This window comes from Staurois parvus, unplaced genomic scaffold (genome assembly GCF_062004578.1).
Source record: "Staurois parvus isolate SC_StPar_1 unplaced genomic scaffold, SC_StPar_1.0 ptg000884l, whole genome shotgun sequence".
Classification (NCBI taxonomy): Eukaryota; Metazoa; Chordata; class Amphibia; order Anura; family Ranidae; genus Staurois; species Staurois parvus.
In genome coordinates, this window is record NW_028318680.1 from 940719 (window position 1) to 963273 (window position 22555).

At 40.4% G+C, this 22555-nt stretch overlaps 1 protein-coding gene across 4 annotated transcripts in view; it reads left to right on the forward strand.

Annotated features, from left to right (window-relative positions):
- The window catches only part of SMS (spermine synthase), a 220255-nt gene that overhangs the window by 114953 nt on the left and 82747 nt on the right, over nucleotides 1-22555 (forward strand). Inside the window, exons 8-10 of one of the 4 annotated variants that reach the window (XM_089656059.1) lie at nucleotides 1639-1753; nucleotides 2920-2999; nucleotides 14720-14782. In XM_089656059.1, the coding sequence (XP_089512185.1) occupies nucleotides 1639-1753; nucleotides 2920-2999; nucleotides 14720-14782 (258 nt within the window). Of the gene's footprint in view, nucleotides 1-1638; nucleotides 1754-2919; nucleotides 3000-10638; nucleotides 11418-14719; nucleotides 14783-16174; nucleotides 16328-22555 lie in introns of those variants that run through there. The other 3 variants (XM_089656058.1, XM_089656061.1, XM_089656060.1) reach the window with 3 other exon arrangements.

Consider the following 22555-nt stretch of genomic DNA (forward strand, 5'->3'; position numbering starts at 1 on the left):
GGGATTACGTGGAGTTTTGCATGAATTGGGCATAAAATGTGCTCTGAACTTCATCTAAGTCACAACAATAGAAGAACACAGTCTGCTGAACATAATACTACACAAACATTAGATGTTGCCATGGTTTAATTGCACATAACATGTAAACATTCACAGTGCAGGGAGGAAAAAGTATGTGAACCTTTGGACTTAATAACTGGTTGACCCTCCTTTGGCAGCAATAACCTCAACCAAACGTTTCCTGTAGTTGCAGATCAGACCTGCACAACGATCTGGAGTAATTTTGGACCACTCCTCTTCACAAAACTGTTTCAGTGTAGCAATATTCTTGGGATGTCTGGAGTGAATCGCTCTCTTAAGGTCATGCCACAGCATTTCAATCGGGTTGAGGTCAGGACTCTGACTGGGCCACTCCAGAAGAGTATTCTGTGCTGTTGCAGCCATTGTTTTGTTGAATTACTTGTATGCTTTGGGTCATTGTCCTGTTGCATCACCCATCCTCTGCAGAGCTTCAGTTGGCGGACAGATGGTCGTACGTTTTCCTGCAAAATGTCTTGATAAACTCTGGAATTCATTTTCCCATCAATGACAACAATCCGTTCAGGCCCTGAGGCAGCAAAGCAGCCCCAAACCATGATGCTCCCTCCGCCATGTTTTACAGTGGGGATGAGGTTTTGATGTTGGTGTGCTGTGCCTTTTTTTTCTCCACACATACTGTTGTGTGTTCTTCCCAAACAACTCAATCTTGGTTTCATCTGTCCACAGTATATTTTGCCAGTAGTGCTTTGGAACATCCAGGTGCTCTTTTGCAAACTTCAAACGTGCTGCATTATTCTTTTTGGACATCAATGGTTTCCTCCATGGTGTCCTCCCATGTACTCCATTCTTGTTTAATGTTTTCCTTATTGTAGATGTGTCAACAAAAATGTTAGCATGTGCCAGAGATTTCTGTAGGTCTTTAGCTGACACTCTGGGATTCTTCTTTACCTCATGCAGCATTCTGCGCTGTGCTCTTGCAGTCATTTTTACAGGACGACCACGCCTAGGGAGAGTAGCAACAGTGCTAAACTTTCTTCATTTGTAGACAGTCTGTCTTACTGTGGACACATGAACATGAAGGCTTTTGGAGATACTTTTGTAACCCTTTCCAGCTTCATGCAAGTCAACAATTCTTGATCGTAGGTCTTCTGAGAGCTTTTTTCTGCGAGGCATGGTTCACATCAGACAGTACTTCTTGAAACCAGTAAACCCAAATCAGGTGTGTGTTTTTTAAGGGCACGACAGCTGTCAGCAACACATCCAATATCATCACACTGATTGGAGTCAAGGTTGGCTCACTCCTGGCTCCAATTAGCTCTGGGAGAAGTCATTAAGCTAGGGCCTCACATACTTTTTCCTCCCTGCACTGTGAATGTTAACATGTTATGTGCAATTAAACCATGGCAACATCTAATGTTTGTGTAGTATTATGTTCAGCAGACTGTGTTCTTCTATTGTTGTGACTTAGATGACGTTCAGAGCACATTTTATGCCCAATTCATGCAAAACTCCACGTAATCCCAAGGGGTTCACATACTTTTTCTTGCAACTGTATGTATACTATATATAAACTTTTATTGGTTTGTGTCATTTTCACAGATTTTGGTTGAAGATTGTATCCCAGTGTTGAAGATGTATGCCAAAGAAGGGCGAATGTTTGACTATGTGATTAATGATCTTACCGCAGTCCCCATTTCCACATCTCCAGAAGAAGGTAGTTAAGATGTGTTGCATCATTTTCTATGATAAGCTGTAGACACTTTCAATATTGACAGTACAAGTCAAAGGGTAAAGATGGTCCTCCTTTTTAAAAATATGTCTATTTGTTTTAAAATTGAAAGTACGGCAGCTGAAGCTCTTTTAATTAAAAGTCAAGCTACTCTTTTTAGCTTCACTTGAGTCAATATGCCTGCTGTGCTATGATGCCTCACCTGCAGTCCAGGACGATAAAAGGGAGCATCTTCTTAGATACGGTTTTACATGTTTTTCTTTTAAACCTGTTCGTTATGAAAGGCAAAAACATGCAAGCATCTGCTGTTTGAATATAAGTAAATAACGGCTCCTGACGTGTGGCTACCTTTTGTAGCATGAAAACTTTGTAAACTCCTTGAGGGCAGGGACTGATATAAATGTACAATATATATGTAAACTCCACATAAATTGATGGTGCTATTTTCAAAGAGTACCTGTATTAAATAAATTAAATTATACAGCTAATGCAGTATTTGTAGAGCACCATAGATTACAAAAATGTATTGCCTGTCACTATAAATCAGGGGTCTCCAAACTTTCTAAACAAAGGACCAGCTTACTGTCCTCCTAACTTTAGAAGGGCCATACTGTGGCCAGTGGGAGTAGAAAATGTACTGGTGTCAGTCGGAGTAAACAATGCCCCATCATTGGTATTAGGGGGAATAATAGTTTCGATCAGTGGGAGAAATAGTGCCCCATAATTGGTGTCACTGGGAGGAATATTGCCCCATTATTGCTATCAATGGAAGGAATAGTGCCCTACCATTAGTATTAATGGGAGGAATAGTGCCCCATCGTTGGTATCAGGGGAAAGAACAGTGCCCAATAATTGGTGTCAGTGGAAGGAATATTTCCCCATAATTGGTGTCAGAGGGAGGAATACTGCCCCATCATTGGGGTCAATGGGAGGAATAGTGTCCCTTCAGGGTCAGTGGCAGAAACTATGCTCCACTGTTGCAGACAGTAGGGGGAATAACATTCCAAGGGCCAGATAGAAGTAAGCAAGGGGCCATAGTTTGTTGACCATTGCTATAAATCTATATATGAACAAAGCCAAAATTGGGCATGTTTACATGTAATTTCATTTAAAATGATCAATAGTTTTACTAGTGATTTTATTTTATCTAGATTCTACTTGGGAATTTTTACGTTTGATTTTGGACCTTTCCATGAAAGTCTTGAAACAAGATGGAAAATACTTCACTCAGGTAAATAAGCAAAATTTGTCAACATAGAATCTTGCAACGCAGACCGCTATGGTAGGGTGCAGTAACCTATAGTTGAAAATTACTTGTTTATCATGTCAGAAATTTATATCTGTTCATTCTCTTTGTGTTATCATAATGAGCCTAATTAGACCTCCTAGTTCTTATCTTGGAACTACAGATCAATTGGTGTGTTTAACAGACTAGGGGATGAATCTGAGTAGTTTAGCAAAAGACAACTCTGCAGAGTCAGTACACAAAACACAAAAATGATGTGTGCTGTCAGCCCAGAACAGAGTACATTTCTTGCAGATCATCAGGTATTTTCCTGTACTTGTATAGTCCTAAATGGAAAATAACATGGGGAAGTGTGCATGTCTTGCAGAGACATCAACAAAATGTCTCTACAATTATGCCCTGAAAAGGGAAAAATGCATCTGAGGAGTTCTCTACAAGTGGATAACAGGAGCTGAAGCCATCTTTTACCCAGTAGGGAGTCGGTGTCTGTGTGCAGACGTCCACCATTTTGTTGTAGTCTACTAGAGCCTGGCAAGCCGATCCGGTCTATTCTGGACCAGTCTATTCACATGCTGATCTGACTGACAGGTTTGGGGGGGATGGGGGCATTTAAGTGGTACTATTTTTATTGTCTTGCATACTACATATGTTTTTTATTTTTTCCCTAGCATACACTACAAGTACAATAATTTCAGGTTACTGATAGATGAATCCCAGTTATTATGAGTTGCTTAATTTTGCTAATTGTTCAACATATCCAGTGAGTGTATGATTTTGTGTTAACTATACTGTCGCTCAGATCAGGTACCCATTCCAGATTTAGACTTTTTATATGCTAGGTAATTAACAATGTTGGGTGTTATATTTTCTTGAATTTTTTTTTTAGCATGCATTATTGGACAAGTGACATCTGAAGTAGAAATGGTTGAAAACATTGTTTTCTTTCCAGAAAATGTGAGCTAAGCTTTGTTGAGGCTGGGTAGGGCAGCAGCACACTGCAGCAGGGCTTGGACAAAATGATGTGTGCAGGGAATGCCTGATGAGTCTGAATGTCGAAAAATGTGAGATAATGCACTGTAACCATGGTAACAATTGTGATATCTGTACATTAAAGGGAATACGAACTAGGAGATCATAGATTAAATAGAAATAATGAATAGTAGAAGACAGTAATTTGAGTTCCATAATTCCATGACAGGGAAATGCTGCACATTCTATGCATGGCATAAAATGAAAGATGGTTGCATTGTTTCCATGGCAATCAGAAAGCAGAGCAGAGTAAAACAATATCTCGCCTAAAACTATACAGTACACCCAGTTAGATTAATGTTTATAGAACACATCATATTTTTTTTTTGTAGATATTGTTTTCTCTTTGTATCAATTTGTAATATAATATATATATTTTTTTGATCAAGTAGCACTATGTTTGTTTACAGGTAATATAGTGACCCTGATTTACCAAAGCCACAGAGAATGTTTCACTTTAAATGTGAATTTTCACTTTGCAAAGTGGATTTTGTCTCATCTTGGTGAATGAGGTAAAACAACGTGACAATTCACTTTCCAAGGAATACCCAGCAAAGAAAAAAAATTGGATTAGGAAACTGATTAGCTGATTGAAGTCATCACAATTTCACCTCACACCCCAGGCCAAAGGAAAGATGATTTTGCATAGAAAATATTCACTTTGTATATGGAATGAAGTGAATTTGTATTGACTTCAATTATAAAGTCATGTGGGAGCAAAAATCTTTTTTTTTTTCCTTTAAATTTGCTGTGCATGTGATTGGCCATTCTTTGCATAGGGAATTTTTCTTTATTTAACCCTAAGATTAATGAAAAATCACTTTAAAAAGGCTTGGGTCCAATTCACACCAGTTAGACGCAGTAATGTACATGTTACTGCAACATGTGGCAGCGAATGTTACTTGCATTGGTGGAGTGCAGTGCCATACATTTTGAATTGTATTCCAGTGCACTGAAACATGCAGTGGAGCACTACCCTGTACCCTGTTTTAATGTAGTGCTAATGCAAGACATAATGAGCAATAATGCACCACAATGGAACTGGGGGGTGCAAAATAGAAACGTTATTTGTTTCTGCATTTTGGACATCTTTATTGCCCTTTGCACAGATGTGTTTGATTTAAGCTCCATTCACACTAGGGCATTTCAAATTGCAGGCGGAATCACCGCGATTCTTTCTAATTTGAAAACATGCTGTTAAAGTGTGAAAATGCACGATCGCGTGTTCGGGTGCCATTAATGTCAATGGCACCTGAAAACTCAGGGCAATTTGTTTTTGTGTGCCAAATGTGCCGCAGTTGGGCAAACAATAATTGCGGGACACACGGTGCTCAAAAGAGGTTCTGGATCTGATTGGCACCCAAACACGCAATTGCGCAATTTCACACTTTAACAGCACTCTTTCAAATTCTGGACAGAATCATGGCAATTCCACCCACGATTTGAAACACCCTAGTGTGAATGGAGCCTAATAGAGACACTGATGAGTCTTGATGACACTTCCCTCCATGACTGCCATATAGAAATCTGCTGTAAACTTTAGAAAAAAAGATGGGCAATAAATTTCTGGGTCCAGAAAAGCTGGTAGAATCCGTAACACTCAAGTGAATTTACAGCAAAAAGTGTTTACATGTTTTCTTTGGGTGGAGAAAAGGGGGTATATATATATGTAAACAACAATAACACATTTCTGCTTTTTTTTGTTGATTATCTTTTATTTCACATTAAAATAATACATCTTCCAGTTATTATGCATATTTTATAAATCAAATGGAAATATAAACATAATGATGGAATTTAATGTCCTGGGGGTTGTTTTAAATATGCAAACGATTTTGAGTTCAAAGTGCTCTCATACTTATTAAGTCTCATTGACCACATAGATTTTTCTTTTCTTTGTTTCGATGAACAAGATTGTGTAACTGAACTCTTTTCTGTAGAAGTTCCTTTGATATTATGCAGTGATACTGTACTAATAGAAATACATGCTCTTCAACCTGGTCACACAATTTAGAAAAGTTAATAGTAAAAGAATTGGATTGTCTACATTTTTCTTGTGCATATTGGAAGTATGGTTCTTCACATGTCCACTAGGAGGCAGGATCATACAACATATTGGTAGCATATTGTATTATATGATTGCATGCCTGTGTTTATAGTTTCTATGACTTGAGCATGCTGTATTTCACATCAATTAAATGTTCTTTCAATCCTCTTTAATGAAAGGATTTCACAAAGTTCCTAGAACATTGTTTACATTTAAGATATTACCATGCTTTTTGATATTTTCAGAATGTTTTTAGCCTTAAAAACAGCAATCATTTTAAGGAAATTGCAGATTTGATATGTCCTAACTCATCAATTTTAGTGGCTTTGGGCGACAATTACTATGACTGACAGACATATTTCTGCTGAATGTAGTGTGCTATAAGGAAGTTAACCTGTCAACCCTGCTGTGGTATCACAATGGCTACATTTTCTTCTTTCCCACATAAATAGATAGGTATGTTTGCTTATTTCCGTACTGTCTGTTTTTAGAATGATAAATTTGAAAATTCATATATGTATACACTCACCTGGCCACTTTTAAGCACACCTGTTCAATTGCTCGGTAACACAAATTGCTAATTAGCCAATCACACGGCAGCAACTCAATGCATTTAGGCATCTAGACATGGTGAAGACGACTGGCTGAAGTTCAAACTGAGCATCAGAATGAGGAAGAAAAGGGATTTAAGTTACTTTGAACGTGGCATGGTTGTTGATGCCAGACGGACTGGGCTGAATATTTAAAAAACTGCTGATCTACTGGGATTTTCATGCACAACCATCTTTAGGGAAATCAAGACTCATGATACCAGGCAACGTTTTTCCAATCTTCTTTTGTCCAAATTTGGTGAGCCTGTGTGAATTTTAGCCTCTGTTTCCTGTTCTTACCTGATAGGCGTGGCACCCGGTATGGCCTTCTGCTGCTGTAGCCCATCTGCTTCAAGGTTTGACGTGTTGTGCGGTCAGAGATGGTGTTCTGCAAACCTTGGTTGTAACGAGGGGTTTTTGGGTTACTGTTGTCTTACTATCATCTCGAACCAGTCTGCCCATTCTCTTCTGACACCAACAAGACATTTTCGTCTATGCAACCACCGCTCGCTGGATATTTTTTCTTTTTCTGATCATCCTTTGCAAACCCTAGAGATGGTTGTGCATATATAATATATTAGGTATAATATAATATGGCACCCATATTCACCACAATTTGATTTTATTGTCTAGTTTTATGCATCCCTGTTAACAAAAGGTAGACCAGGACAACATGTACAACAGTCAATGAGCTACTAATGCCATCCAAAAAACATCATAACTGTGCTAAAACTAGAAGTTCTTCTAACTCTAGCCTAATCTTGGTTTCCTGTAACTCAGCTTTTTGTTTATACACTGCTATGTGCGTTACTTACTTCTAAATGTTACACTCTATGCAATCTGCACTCCTAATCCTTGCACTCTGGGCGTTACACACTGTTAACCTCTGCACTCTGTGTATCATGCACTCTTAACCCCGCACTATGAGCATTATGTGCTTCTGACCCCTGCACCCTACCTATTACAAACTCCTGACTCCTTTGCTCAGTGTATTACATAATTCTGACCCTTGTACCGTGTGTTATGCACTCCTGTCCCATACCCTTTGTGCATTATTCACTCCTGACCCCTGCAAAGTGTGTGTAGCTGTTTACTATTAAAGTGATACTAAATGCTAATTTTTTTAAATAACAAACATAATACTCACCTGCTCTGTGCAGTAGTTTCTCCTCTTATCGGGTCCCCTGCTGGTGCTTGGAGGCACTGGTGCATGCTCACTCCTGCTGAGCCCCGCTCTCTACATTCATAAGACATAGCAGAGCGTGACACACCCCCTGCTCCCTCTTCACTGGCTATGATTGACAGTAGCGGGAGCCAATGGCTCAGCCAATGAGGAGGTAGAGACCCAGGAGATCTGAGCTCCTGTGCACATCGCTGGACCAAGATTAGGCTCAGGTAAGCATTAGAGGGGGCTGATGCACATTGAAGGTTTTGTACTTTCATGCATAGAATGCGTGAAGGTAAAAAAAAAAAAGCATCATCGTTTAGAACCACTTTAAATAATAATTGTATTTAAGGCTGAACTCTAGGCAAACCGCTAAGTACACAGATGAAATATACATTGGAGCAGTTTTATCTGCCAAAAGATGTGTATTTCTGTCCATTTAATCCCAAGATTTACACAGCTCTGTAATAAACCACTGTCCTGCCTGTCAGGGCAAAAGACTTTTTTTCTCTGGTGCAGTGAACGAACACTTGCAGGTCTTGTTCCTACCCCAGGCTGTAACGGGGACAGTGAAAGGAGAAGTAATCACCTGATGAGCTCATCTCACTTTACGCTGCACTGTTCTCTCAGCACGTTCCTTCTTAGCACATGAGCACTGCAGCACAACTGTTTGGCTCTTTGTGTTTCTACCTCTTCCAGTCAGGGGTTGCAAATGTCTGATAGAAAGTCAAATGTGAGTACTTACATTGTTTGCATGAACAAAAGTACCTTTAACAGCTCCTGCCCAGCCTATTGTAATATGATGGCCAGGTGGGACTTTGTTGTTCCGAGTGGACTTCATATGACGCCTTTGTGGTGTCCACCAGACACAGCCAATGACAGATCACTGTACCGGCCCGCTACTGGTACCATGTGATTGCTGTGCCCAATCACAGCAGATCGTATGACAGTTGTAAACAATGAATGGCTTCCTTGCACACCAGTGATGCTGTACTGCACTGGTGACAGTATGTAAAAAAAAAAATGTGAAAAATGTTTTGTTTTGTTTTTTTATTAATTTTCCAAAAAATTGCAACTTAAAAAAACTCACCATGCCTCTTACTAAATACCCTGGAGTGTCTGCTTTCTAAAAAGGGGTGACTTGGGAGATATTTGTACTGTGCTGGTATTTTTGGACCTCGAGAAATGAGATAGGCCATTGGTACATCAGGATCGATCAATTTTCAGATATATACCATAGTTTGTGGACTCTCTAACTTTCCCACAGACTAAGTAATAAACACTGATTGTAGTTTTGTCACCAAAGAAATGTAGCCGAGTACGTTTTGGCCTAACTTTATGAAGAACAATTATTTGCAAAATTTTATAGCAGAAACAGACATTTTTTCAACATTTTTGGTTACTTTGTAAATAATAAAAAACCCAATGGTGATTAAATGTCACTAAAAGAAAGCTCAGTTTGTACCCAAATGAACATGTCATATTTTTTTTTCACACAGTGCTGCATGATTGTGCAATTGTTATTCAAACTGAAAGCTGAAAATTAACCTGGGCAGGAAAGGGGGCCTAGTATTGAAGTGGTTAATGGTGTATTAATAAGCACAGCTGCATTCATTTGTGTATTTTATATCTGCCAGGAGTTTAGCTTTGCTTAGCTACGTTATCTACCATCTCATGTTTTTCCAGAAGCAATTTGGGAAGGCAGACTGCACATGTCGGGGGATCATGGTGTATACATTGTTTTCATGCTACCTTGGGTACAATGTACACTAGACCAATAAATCCATGTTTGCTTTGTAGACTCATTTGGGTTAGAATTCCATTATAGTGAGCGGGTTCTCAATATTTGGTGTAAAAATGCATCTTTTGGTAAATCTCCTCAATCCCAGAAAACCCAGCATTGCCAAATATTTGAATACCTTAAAAAGATTGTAACCCTCTGACATGAAAAATAATTACATTATATCCCTCTATAATGTGTACTGGCCCAAAAGCATTGTATGTGATTTCGCTCTGCTGTCTCCTTTTATCTGCATAACACACTACTGCCAGGTTTTCCTGACTCCAGGAGAAATAATGGGAAGGGGGAGGGAATGCCAGCACACAGCCTGTGATTGACAGTCTCGGATGTGCATTGCTTCTTCTGTGCTGTGGCAATGACTGCCTGAAGTCTAGAACCCATGGACATTACCAGACTGTTTCCTCCTTTCTGATGCTTTGCAAGGCTCTAACTGCTGCTGTCTTCAGTTGTTCTTTGTGGGTCTTTCTACCTTGGATAATGATCCAAAACACACTGAAAAGCAACTTAGGAACTTTTAAAGTAAAAGAAGTGGAATATTCTGCAGTGGCGGAGTCAGTCACCTGATCTCAACCCAATTGAGCATGCATTTCACTTGCTGAAGGCAAAACTAAAGGTAGTCCCATCTGTACTGTGAAGCACCATCCTATCAACTTTGCTGCATTTGGCTGAATCTGGGCTGACAGTATATCTCTAAACACTGCAGAATTCATCCGGCTGCTTCTGTCTTCTGTCATATCAATAAACACTAATGATCAAGTGCCACTGGAAGCCATGCATGCCCATGCCATCACACTGCCTCCACTATGTTTTACAGATGACGCTGTGTGCTTTGGGTCATGAGCTGTTCCAAGTCTTCTCCACACTTTTTTCTTCCTGTCATTCTGGTAAAGATTAATCTTAGTTCCATCCGTCCAAAGAATGCTTTTCCAGAACTGGTCTGGCTTTTTTAGATGTTTTTTGGCAAAGTCTAATCTGGGTTTTCTATTCTTCAGGCTTATGAATGGTTTGCACCTTGTGGTGAGCCCTCTGTATTTGCTCTCGTGAAGTCTCCTCTTGATTGTAGACTTTGACAATGATACGCCCACCTCCTGGAGAGTGTTCTTCACTTGTCTGGATGTTGTGAATGGGTTTTTCTTTACCATAGAGAGAATCCTGTGATCATCCACCACATCCATGCCTTTTTATGTTGCTGAGCTCACCAGTGCGTTCTTCTTTCCTCAGAATGTATCAAACTGTTGATTTGGCCACCCCTAATGTTGCTGCTATCTCTCTGATGGATTTTTTTCATTTTTGAAGCCTTACAATGGCCTGTTTCACTTGCATGGACAGCTCCTTTGAACGCATGATGTAGGTTCACAGCAATAGATTCCAAATGCAAATACCACACTTAGAATCAACTCCAGACCTTTTATCTGCTTAATTGATGAAGAAATAACCGAGTAGCCCACACATGGCCATGAAACAGCTTTTGATTTAGTTGTCCAATTACTTTTGTTCCCTTGAAAAAAGGGGGATGGCTACTCTTTAAGAGCTGTAATTCCTAAACCCTTCTTCCAATTTGGATGTACCCTCAAATTAAACCTGAGATTGTGCAGATTGATCAGCCCACATCCATTATATAATTATAGCTTGAATATGTTTTGGTAAATACCTGAAAAAAACTAAAATTGTGCCTGTATCCAAATATATATGGACCTAACTGTATGTAGGGGTTTATAATGACTTTAAGGAAAATCCAAAGATAAAAATAAAAAATCACATATAAAAACAATCTAGACTACTGATCTTTACCTACTGTTTGTGTGTTACATGCACATATACAATAGTATCTGCAGTTAAACCATTTAATATGGACTAGAAAATGTTTGGCAGTTCATGAACAGGTTCATTTTTTTGAGTCCGTGTAGGTGGATGAAGGTAGTTTTGTGTATAAGTAAGGTTTCATGCAATATATTTCATTTTTGTTTTGGATAGATATGACTTATTAAACAAACCTGTACATTTGAAGTGAAAATTATTATATTAAAATGTGGTCAGAGGTAAGAACAAGTGGTAGAAAATCCAAACAAGTGGCAAGAAATCTAACTGTAATGTCCTTCATAATGGAAACAGAATGACTAAAGAAAGACAGGTGTATACAGTGGAGGCGTCAAGATGTTTGAGGTGTCCCTGTAGCATGCCCTTATGAAAAGTGCAATAAATGACTAGAAAATAAATCCCAATTGGGTGTTGCTTTATGTTTTCCTTGTTTTAGCATATTTGTGTGACAGTTGTAGGGCTTTATTAGGTGTGACAGTTGGTAGCATTATATGCAGTGACATTAAATAACATGCCATTAAGTGGGAAATTCTAAACAGTGAGATAAGTCACTATGTGGATACATGGACTTAAAGTGGAACTAAACCAATCAATTTAACAGTTACAATCAAGGCATCCTGTCAGCACTAACTGTCAGGGCTCATTCACACCATGGTGCAGACACGTCAGTTTTTCTTCACATGTTCTGCAAGGGCACAACAAAATCAATTATTTTCTAAGTTCCTTGTTCACTGCACAGCACTAGTATCACGGTCAGATTTTTTTCTGTACAGGAATCTGCAACACATATAAAGCTCATTGAAGCGCTCATGAAAACTGATGTCTTTGCAAGTGAAATCTGTGCGTTAGTTTCCTTCAGTTTTCATGCATGTATGGTGTGAATGAGCCCTCGCAGTTACCGCGCTCTTAACCAAACTGTCAAGCCATCATATGGCTGGTGTCATAACTGGTCACATATGCAGCACCATGGCAACTGCAGTACAAACAGACACTAAGATGGAAGCTTTCTTGACTGTAAAGGACTGGAGGGTTTAGTTCTGCTTTAAGGTAATGTAATTGTCAGTATGACAGATTGACAGCTAGGTTATTCAGTGTGGTAATCGATGACAGATTATATGCAGTGATGTTAGTTGACATGATGGTTGATAATAAATTTTATACTATGCTACTAACCAATCCCAGTGTTGGGTGAGCATAAAGAGCCCCAAAGATGGAATGGGGGGAGCACAGCACAAGGAAGTGGGAAGAGAGAGGGCAGAACATATGGACACAGTTTAGCAAGGAGGGAGAGCTGCTACAGATGAAGCCACTATTAAAAATAGATCTGTCAAAAATCTACTGCTTCCAGAAGGTGGAGGCCAGTGGTGTACAGAGCTAAAGAGACCGCAGTGACAGAACAACCACACAAAAGTCATTAAGCAAAATGAGGCACACACATGCACACAATCCTGCAGAACACACACACAATCCAACACCATACATGATTCTGCTCTACAGAGTCTCACACAAACCAGCCACCCTTTCTCTTCATATTCACGTCACAGTTACTGATTAGCAGTAAGTAGCATTCCTTTCAAGAAAAGGCAGAGGTTGGAAAAGAGACAGATGCTTAATTGAACATTATTCTAAAATTGACCATAGATGGTGTGTTGGAACAGATTCCTCCATCCACACAAATAAGGTGGATGGAGGAATCCCCCCACTGGGACATTGTATTCTGACAGCGGGACTCTCTTCTGTCAGAATACACTGATCAGCACCTGCAAACACTGATCAGCAAAGGTTCACCTTGTCCATTTGACAGAAGTTAATCTAATGATCTGAAGAATGGGGATGGCCACACATGGATAGAAATTCAGCAGGTCCCTGCTAAACCTGCCAAATTTGACCTGTCTATGGCTTGCTTAAGTGCTTGACCCCCAGTTTTCTGCAGGTACAATGAGCATGGTCTTTGAGACGGATACGGGCACAGTTCGATGTGCAAAATGCAGGATCTCTCTGGAGAGAGACCAATGTGTGTGTGCTAGAGGTGTATTCTAACTGGGAAAGGTGTGTGTGTATGTATGTAAAGGATCTCATTAAGCAAAAAATAAAAATGTGTTATGGAGGTGGGTTCTTACTGGGGAAAGACCAATATGTGTGTGCTGGAGATGGGATCTCATCAGGGAAAGACCAATGTTTGTGTGCTGGAAGTGAGATATCACTGGGGAAGATCAATGTGTGAGGGATTCACCCTATTTGTCCTGCTTACCATTATCATTGGGAAAGAAAGTAAAAGAAAATCCCAAATTTTGGATTGTTCCCAGAACAGTAATAGAGGAGAAATATTTCAATAGGGATGCTAGTTCTGGTGACCTGGGCCCCAAAGGATACAATTAATTAGAACAAATTTCCTCTCACTTCCTGTTTTGGCAATAGAAAGTGAAAGTAAATATACCAAATGGGACAGATGGCAAAATAACGGACAAGGGTTATAACCCTTCCTTACTCTATGTAAAATGCCTATAGTTCTACTTCAGTATTGAAAATAGCTTTCTGTGGTTTTTTATGTTTTGATAAATCAGACCTTTTCCATTTTTATTTTTATTTTGAAGGGGAAATACCTGGTGATTCTGCCAGTCAACATTCTGTCCTAATGCAATCTGATTACGCCATATACAAAAGCAGATCAATGCTGGCATGGCCAATTTACGTACCTGTGCACCCTGCCTGGAGTTATTGGATGCTGTGCAGATGCATAGTGTGACAGTACCTCTTGTAGTCAGTTTGACCACTTTGCCTCCTGCCTAGTTCTGCTGTATTGATTGATAGCAGTTTCTGTGTATAGTCACAGCATCCTGTAACTCCAAGCAGGAGAAGCTGCTGTTTGTGACGTCTGCACAGCAGACACAGACACTTTTCCCCCTTGCTATGGCAATGATGCCCGAACAGAGGATTGTGTGTTCATATGACATCCATGTTAAGCATTGAAAAAAGGTATTCAGCATTTTTTTTAGTTGGCTATGATAGTAATGTGTTCCCAAATACTTTTACATTTTATTTGCAGTCTTGAAGTATCTTAACTTGAGAAATGCAGCTGCAATTAAATGTTGAAAACTATAGGATTGTAACATAGAGGGTTAACAAATGTAATTCAGAGGGTGTGAATTGCCATTATGACTCTTTTTATACCAATCTCTACATGGTTGTGTTTATAAGCAAGCCATGATACCACAGTTTGAGTTCCTAACACACCAGTACTTTAACCATTCACAGCTCTCTCTACTCCTGCGTGATGGTAGCTCTGCTCTTCCATGCCACAGGTTGAAGAGCAGCGAGGTGAGTCATGCCAGCACCAACAGTGACATGTCAAACACTTACGTGACAGCGTACTTATTATTACACAGAACTAAAAATAGTCATTAAATGGAAATTCTCCAGCCTACAAATAGTTTCCTTTCCTGTGCTCTGTGTAAGATGACCATTTTCCAGATACCACAATATTAACTGTCTATCGGAATATTGTTTTTCAATCAATATATAGAGAAAAAAATGCATTGTAATGAAATGCATTAGTAACTTCAAGCTTGCAAGGTTAAAGTTTTTTCAATCTGTAGTGAATGTGGATCACAAACTGTATTGTAATTACATCTGTTATACAGTATATGTGTATGACAAGACCAAGACTTCGGCAACCTGCTGAATAACTGATGAAATACATATATGGGAACAGTTTTACTTGCCAAAGGATTTATATTTCTGTGCATCTAGTGCTGGTATTTACACAGTCGTGCCAATCCCCACAGTCTGGTATTTTTATCTGCTTCAGTTTAGTAACACAGTTCTACTCCCCACCTCTACCCTGTCACTGGAGAGTGAAAAGAGCAGCAGCAGACCGATGAGCTCATCTCTATGTCATTCTGTTTTTTTTTCTATCAGCATACTCCTTGCATTGTAACACAGCTGATTGGCTTCTTGTGTTGCTTCTCCCTCCCCCAATCTACTGGAAACACAAGAGGCTGATATCAAGTCAGTTACAGGCGCTTACACTGTTTACATAAATATACACTTAAGGATATATTACTGATTGTAGAACGGCATGAATTTTTCTTTTATATCACTGGACTTCAGCTTTAAGGGCCAGTTCACACCATGCCCACATCTGAATCACACAGGAATGCACTGTGCATTCCAGTGCAATTCAGACCGCATGCAAACCATACTACATTTGCAATCTGCAGTGAGTGTGAATAAAAAATGAATGACACCCCTAACACAGGTCGCAAACGCAGTGTGTTTGCCTGAACCTGTCCACACTGGACCACGTGGTTCTTTTGTACCATGTAATCTGGTTGCTATGCGTTTTAAAAAGTAGTGCATGCTCTATTTGTGTTGCAGTGCACTGCAGGAGATACAAAGCTAGTTACCCTGCACAAGGGAAAAAAAAGCAGCAGTAACTGGTCTTTATTAGTCCACTGATCACTGTCTTGTGTTCTTCATCTCCTAATTGCTCATGGCATTGGCAGGTGTAAGTCATCACATGTACAGGCTTTATTTAAAGTGTAGCTTTACCTTTTCAGAAAAAAAATGAAAAGGTGAGCTTAACACTGTATACCCTCTCCACCCCCTGGTGAACTTACCTCCATCAGTGAGGAGCTGTCAGTACCAATGCAGCTGGTGCAGTGGTCCAGGGATTTGAAATCTCTGCTGTTCTCCCTCTTCTTTCTGCAGTGCTTTGGGACAGACCAGAGCAATGTGCTGGTGCTGACCAATCAGAATCGCTCTGATCCATCCTGGAAGATCTGCAGAAAGAAGAGGCAGAAGAGCAACAATTTCAAATCTCCAGGCTGCTGCATTGGCTGTGTGGACTCATCATGCATGGAGGTAAGCCCAGCAGGGATAGGGGGAGGGTGTACAGTGTTACTCCCTTTTTTCATTTTATTTTTTTTTCTGATAAGTTGAACTAACCCTATATGCTAAGTAGACCTAGTAATGACAGAGAAAGGGAATAATCAAATCATAATTGTATACTGAACTAATAACGTGTAGTTTTTCATTTTGTTTATTCTATGGTGTCAGTTCACTACAGTAGGCTGTGTGAATTATGTTGTTTTTATATTGAATCACAGAATAATTTTATCATCAAAACATTCAATTCACTTTCTAAAAATTTTCAAAGGTTTGCAATAGTTATTTCTTCAGATTAAACAATTTGATACTACTCAAATACTTCGTCATGATTTAATTTTATTCCTGCCTCAATTAATTATGCTCTCCTTAATAGACACCTCGTAGATGCTCACAGATAACATCAGATCTGAACTGAATTGTATACACAAAATATCACACAAACCTAAATGGTAACATAATGTGCATGCAGTAATTTCAGTTAATTCATGGCGTCTAGTGATTTCAAAACATAACTGTGGATTGTAAAAGTTAGACAATTTAAATGGTAGTTTGCTAGGGCCCATTCTTATATGTGCAGTACAGTAACAAATGGCAAATTGCGCATTTGACCACACCATTTATTCTGAATTGCACCTTGATGCACACATACAGTATTTATTTATAAATGTGCACTATAATACACCAGAGCACACGGTTGCTGCCTTACAAAATGGTGCAGGAGCGTTGTTTATATTAATGGAATGCCTTAAATTGGAATTCCAGGGTAAAAATATTTAATCTTAAAACTGCTCCCACCCCCCTTTTAACCTATACTAACTACCCTGCAGAGGAAAGATGCATATACTTACCTATTCTCAGGCTGCTCCAGTCCGGTCACATGATCAATTCCTTCTGTCAGTTAGCAGCATCTTCAGAGGAGAGGATGGAGTGCCGACAATGAATGGCCCATAGGAAAGCTAGGGGTGATGTCAGTGCTTAGCCATTCCAGCTGTTGTTGGAAAGCTCTCTGCTCTCCCCTGTAGCTGGCACTGGCTGACTAGAATGGCCTGAGAATAGGGAAGTTTATACATCTTTACATCTTTCTTCTACAGGTTAGTTTGTATAGGTGTCAGAAGAGAGTGGGAGCAGTTTTAAGATTAGATGGTTTTCTCGTGGAATTCCATTTTAAAGCCTAGGTTTAGCTAAAAATAGAAAAATATGTGCAAGGAACATAATTTATAGTTCAATATGATGTGCCCCTTGTGTTGATTCTTCGCCACCACCCTTGCTGCATTGGAAGATTGCAGTGGGGTTAATAGTGCTAAATGGCTATCAGGAACTTTTTTCAAGAGAGCTTGACTACGCCTGCCCTTTTCTACCATATCGTCATTTATAGAAGCTGTACTACAGATCCCTGAATGGAGGGGGTGGATCATCCGCCTGTTTCTTATTCAGAGATCATGTGCCTCTTAAACTGTATACCGCTTTTTTTCACACAAATAGAGCTTTCTTTTGGTGGTATTTAATCGCCGCTGGGTGTTTTATTTTTTGCACTATAAACAAAAAAAGAGCAAAAAATTGAAAAAAAAAAAGTTTTTCTTTGTTTCTATTACATTTTGCAAACAGGTAATTTTTCTCCTTCGCTGATTTGCGTTGATGAGGCTGCACTGATAGGCAGCACTGATATGGAACAATGATGGGTGGCACTGCTGGGTGGCACTACTAGGCACTGATGAGCACAGGTGGGTGGCACTAATGGGCACAGATGGGTGGCACTACTGGGCACGTGTGAGCAGCACTGGTGGGTGGCACTGATCATCAGAGCACTGATCATCAGTGTCCTGATGATCGGTGCCGATCCGTCTTCTGACAATTGCCGGTTATCGTTGTGACAGCGTGAGGAAAGTACAGCCGATAACCGGCAACTGCATTTACTGGTGATATGCTGTGTCATTGGACATGGCTGAACACGTGGTAAAAGGCCGCTGTGATTGGCCTTTTACCACAACACATGATAAGCTGTGTCCATAGGACGCAGCGAGCACGGAGATTTCCAAGTGCTTTCCCCCGGGTGTACGCGGGAGGGCACGTTCTGGGAGGATGTCATATGACGCCCTCCCAGAACTGGACAACCGCGCTGTAGCCGTTATTCGGCAATAGCCTGATTTGCCAAGTGGTTAAGAGGAGTCTCCAAATGAAGTCTCTTTAGAAACTGACACTTCCAGGAGTGTTCCCTGGTGTGCTTATTGGTTTCCTCCTGCTAACCCGCTATGCCACTGTTGTGTCTTGTGGGTATGTAGTGGTTGGCTGGAGAAACCAGTAAGCTCAAAACGAGATAGACAATCCCAAAAGTGTTGAATTCCAAAGGAACTTCTGTCAACAATTCCTCTCAGCAGAAGTAGTCTTTGGCAGTGCAGGCAACGAGAAGCAGTCCTTGGCAGTGCAGGCAACTGGAGAGGTAAGCATTTGCTATGTTCTTTACAGATAGCATGTATTTCAACTTCTTTAACTGGTTGCCTACCAGCCACAGTATATATACTGTGGCAGGGCGGCACCGCTGTGCAGAATCACGTTTTAAAACGTCATTTTTCAAAACCGGTAGAGGGCGCACCTGCCCTACCTGCGCCACCGATCGCGGCCGCAGGTGTCAATCACTGGGTCCTTACCCGCTGGGTCACGGCAATTGCCGGCAAACAGTGACACAGAGCACAGCTGCATTGTTTTCAATGCAGCTCTGCTCCCTGTCAGTTCACAACACACTGTTCCTGAGAGTGGAGTTTAGCTGTCCTCCCCAGTGCCATTAGTACAGTGTAAGTGGTTTTTTTTGTGCACTGATCACTGTATTGGTGTCACTGGGGATGTCAGTGACCCCAAGTCAATTCCCCCCCAGGGTCAGAATGTCTGCCGCAGTCTTGCCCTAAGTCGCTGATCGCCGCCCTAAGTTGCTGATTGCCGCCATTATTAGTATATAAAAAAATAAAAAATTCAGTATCTATACCCCATTTGTAAACGTTATAACTTTCACGTAAACCAATTAATTTACACGTATTGGGATTTTTTTTTAGCAAAGACATGTCGTGGAATACATTTTGGCCAAAATTTATGACGAAATTTGATTTTGAAATTTTTTTACTGGACATGTTTTATAGCAAAAAGTCCAAAATATTGTTTTTTTTTTCTCAAAATTGGCAGCCATTTTTTTTATATCGCAAAAAAAAAAACGCACAGGCGATCAAATATCATGGAAAGAAAGCTCAATTCATGGGGAAAAAAGGACATAAATTTAATTTGGGTGCAGTGTTGCATGACCACGCAATTGTCAGTTAAAGTAAGGCAGAGACATAACACAAACCGCTTTTGTAACTGCCCTATAGGAGAAATACTGCTACAGGGTGGCATGGGTGCACAAAATTATATATATATATATATATATATATATATATATATATATATATAATTTGCGCTCCCGCGGTGTTCACGCCCCTTTCAGATAGCGTCAGATTGCCCGTCAGTACACCAGTCATCACATTTCACCCCTTGATTGCCAGGAACACGCTCATGCACAATAAACCTCGATTGCTAGTATAGTGTCTGAACGGATCAATATCTTTGATCAGAACTATACCAGTTCACATTAGTATAGTGTCCCCAAAAACGCAGAGTTAGCGGGATCAGCCCTGGCGCCTGCGTTTAGCCCCTACGCTTACCCCCCCCTTCTCCCCCAGCAAGTGCAGTGTCAGTAGGTCACTGTCACTTGATACATTGCACACAAAATTGCAGAGTTGGCAGAATCAGGCCTGATCTCTATTAGCACTTGTAAGTAAGTTTTGATGACTCTCAAATGCAGCAGAGTGCCAGTACTAGTGCCACACTACCTTTTGGTGAACTGGCGAGTACTAGTGGCCTAGTACATCCTGGTCTTCCACATATCTCTTAGATTGTAAGCTCCCACGATCAGGCCCTCCTAACCCTCTTGTATTGAACTGTATTGTTCTGTATTGTCTCCCATTATATTGTAGCGCTGAGCAAACTGTTAGCGCTATATAAATCCTGTATAATAAAAATAATAATACCAGCACTGCAGTATGACTTGGCGACGTGGGGAGTCCCATAAGTGCAGTACAAGCTGGTGCAGTGGCGAGCACAAGTATTGTCCCGCAACCACCAAGAATTCGCACACAGGCCTGTAGAGCCCCTAGTATCCATCCGGATGTACTTGCAAATCCCGATTGACAGCCCACAAATTCTGCAGCACCCGTACTTCCCCCATTCACTGCCCAACCCGGAATTCAGGTGGAAATAGCAAATTTAACTCCTCCCCTTGATTTTTTGAGCTGTTTTTCATGGAATATCTATATGCGTTGATTGTTGATCAAAGCAATTTATATGCACAACAATTTATCACCGCCAACCCAAATTCAAACCTTGCCAGACCAGTCGCATGGAAACTCATTACGGTTTTCTAATATACTTTTTTTTTGGGCCTAACCCTCAACATGGGCCACAGACTCGATTCATCATATGCCTGTGTTCTCTGCTGCCATGCCCAGGCATAGATATGAGAGTATAATGTGTTTTATGCATTTCAACAACAATACACTCTGTCGTCCTTGAGCTGACCCTGAATTTGACCGGCTCTACAAAATTCAGCCCCTTGTAAATCACCTTAACCAAAAATTTGCAGATATTTGTACTCCCCAGCAAAAAATCTGCGTTGATGAGTCCCTGATTAATTTTTCTGGCCGCCTTACATTCAAACAATTTCTCCCCAGCAAGAGTGCCAGATATGGGGTCAAGATGTAGAAGACCTGTGGGAGGGCAACAGGCTATACTTATAAGTTTTGGATTTATGAGGGAAAAGATAGTCATGTGGAGCCCCCTGGATGCCCAGACTACATGGGGAGTAGTGGCAAGATAGTTTGGGACTTGGTGTCATCCTTTTTCCATATGGGGTACCACTTTATACGTGGACAATTTTTATTCAAGCGTGCTACTATTTAAACATTTGTTCAATTTTGAAACTGGCGCTTGTGGCAAAGTGTGACCTAATGTGTGCCCACCATTAGAAGTGGGTGGATGCAGGGCGGTATATTCTAATGGTGGGCATACCACACACTTTTTCTGGCAGAGATTTCTTCTCTTTTTTTCATTCTGCCCACAGGCTGCATACAAAAAAAAAAGAACATAGCATATATAACCAACAAGGATCAGCGATATACTGGTACATCACTGGACTTTGGTAATACCAGGATGATGCCTACAGCTGCAGCCATATTCCTGGTACCATTTTTGTCAGCCAACGATCAGCTTTCATGTAAAAGCAATCCTAGTGGCTAATTAGCTGCAGGATTGCTTTTACAAGCAGCAGGAAATTATGCCCCCCCTCCCCCACTGCCTTCCACGGCCTTCTCGGGCAGTCCCGTGCCATCGGGGGAACCTGGGAATGCAGCCGGTGTTTCTGCCAGCTGACCATAGAGCTGATTGGAGACCAGAGTGGTGCCAATCATCTCTATAGTCTAAGAATTCGGAAGCAAACCGATTATGGTTTGATTAGATAATGTAAGGTCAGAGGAGGTATCCAGGGTCTGATAGACCCCAGATTTCTCAAAAAAGAATATATGACAATGCCCACCTGTGTGCACAAGCGTTGACCCTGTGTCGGTATGTAAACAGCGGTTGCACTGTGCATGTGAGGTATCGCCGTGAACGTCAGATCAAGGGCAGTAATTCTAACACTAGACCTCCTCTGTAAATCTAAAATGGTAGCTTTTAAAGCGTTGCCTTTGGATATTAAAAATGTATGCAGTTTGTCGCCATTGCACGGGGCATGCACAGTTTTAAAGCATGTCATGTTTGGTATCTTTATCTTTTATATTTTACCAAATAATTGGCCAATATATTGTGTTTTTGTGCATTAAAAGTAAAAAAAAGTGAAAATTCGCTGCGCGAGTACTATGTGCCATAAAAAATTGTAGTACCCACCATTTTATTCACTAGGGTGTCTGCTTTAAAAAAAATATATAATGTTTGGGGGTTTAAATTAATATCCTAGCAAAAAATACTGATTTTTTTCATGTGAACAAAAAGTGTCAGAAAAGGCTTGATCTTCAGATGGTTAGAAGAGTGAATGATGTGTGGCATAAACGTCTAATGCTGGACATAAAACGCCCCCACCCCCCAAAATGACCCCTTTTTGGAAAGTAGACACCCCAAACTATTTGC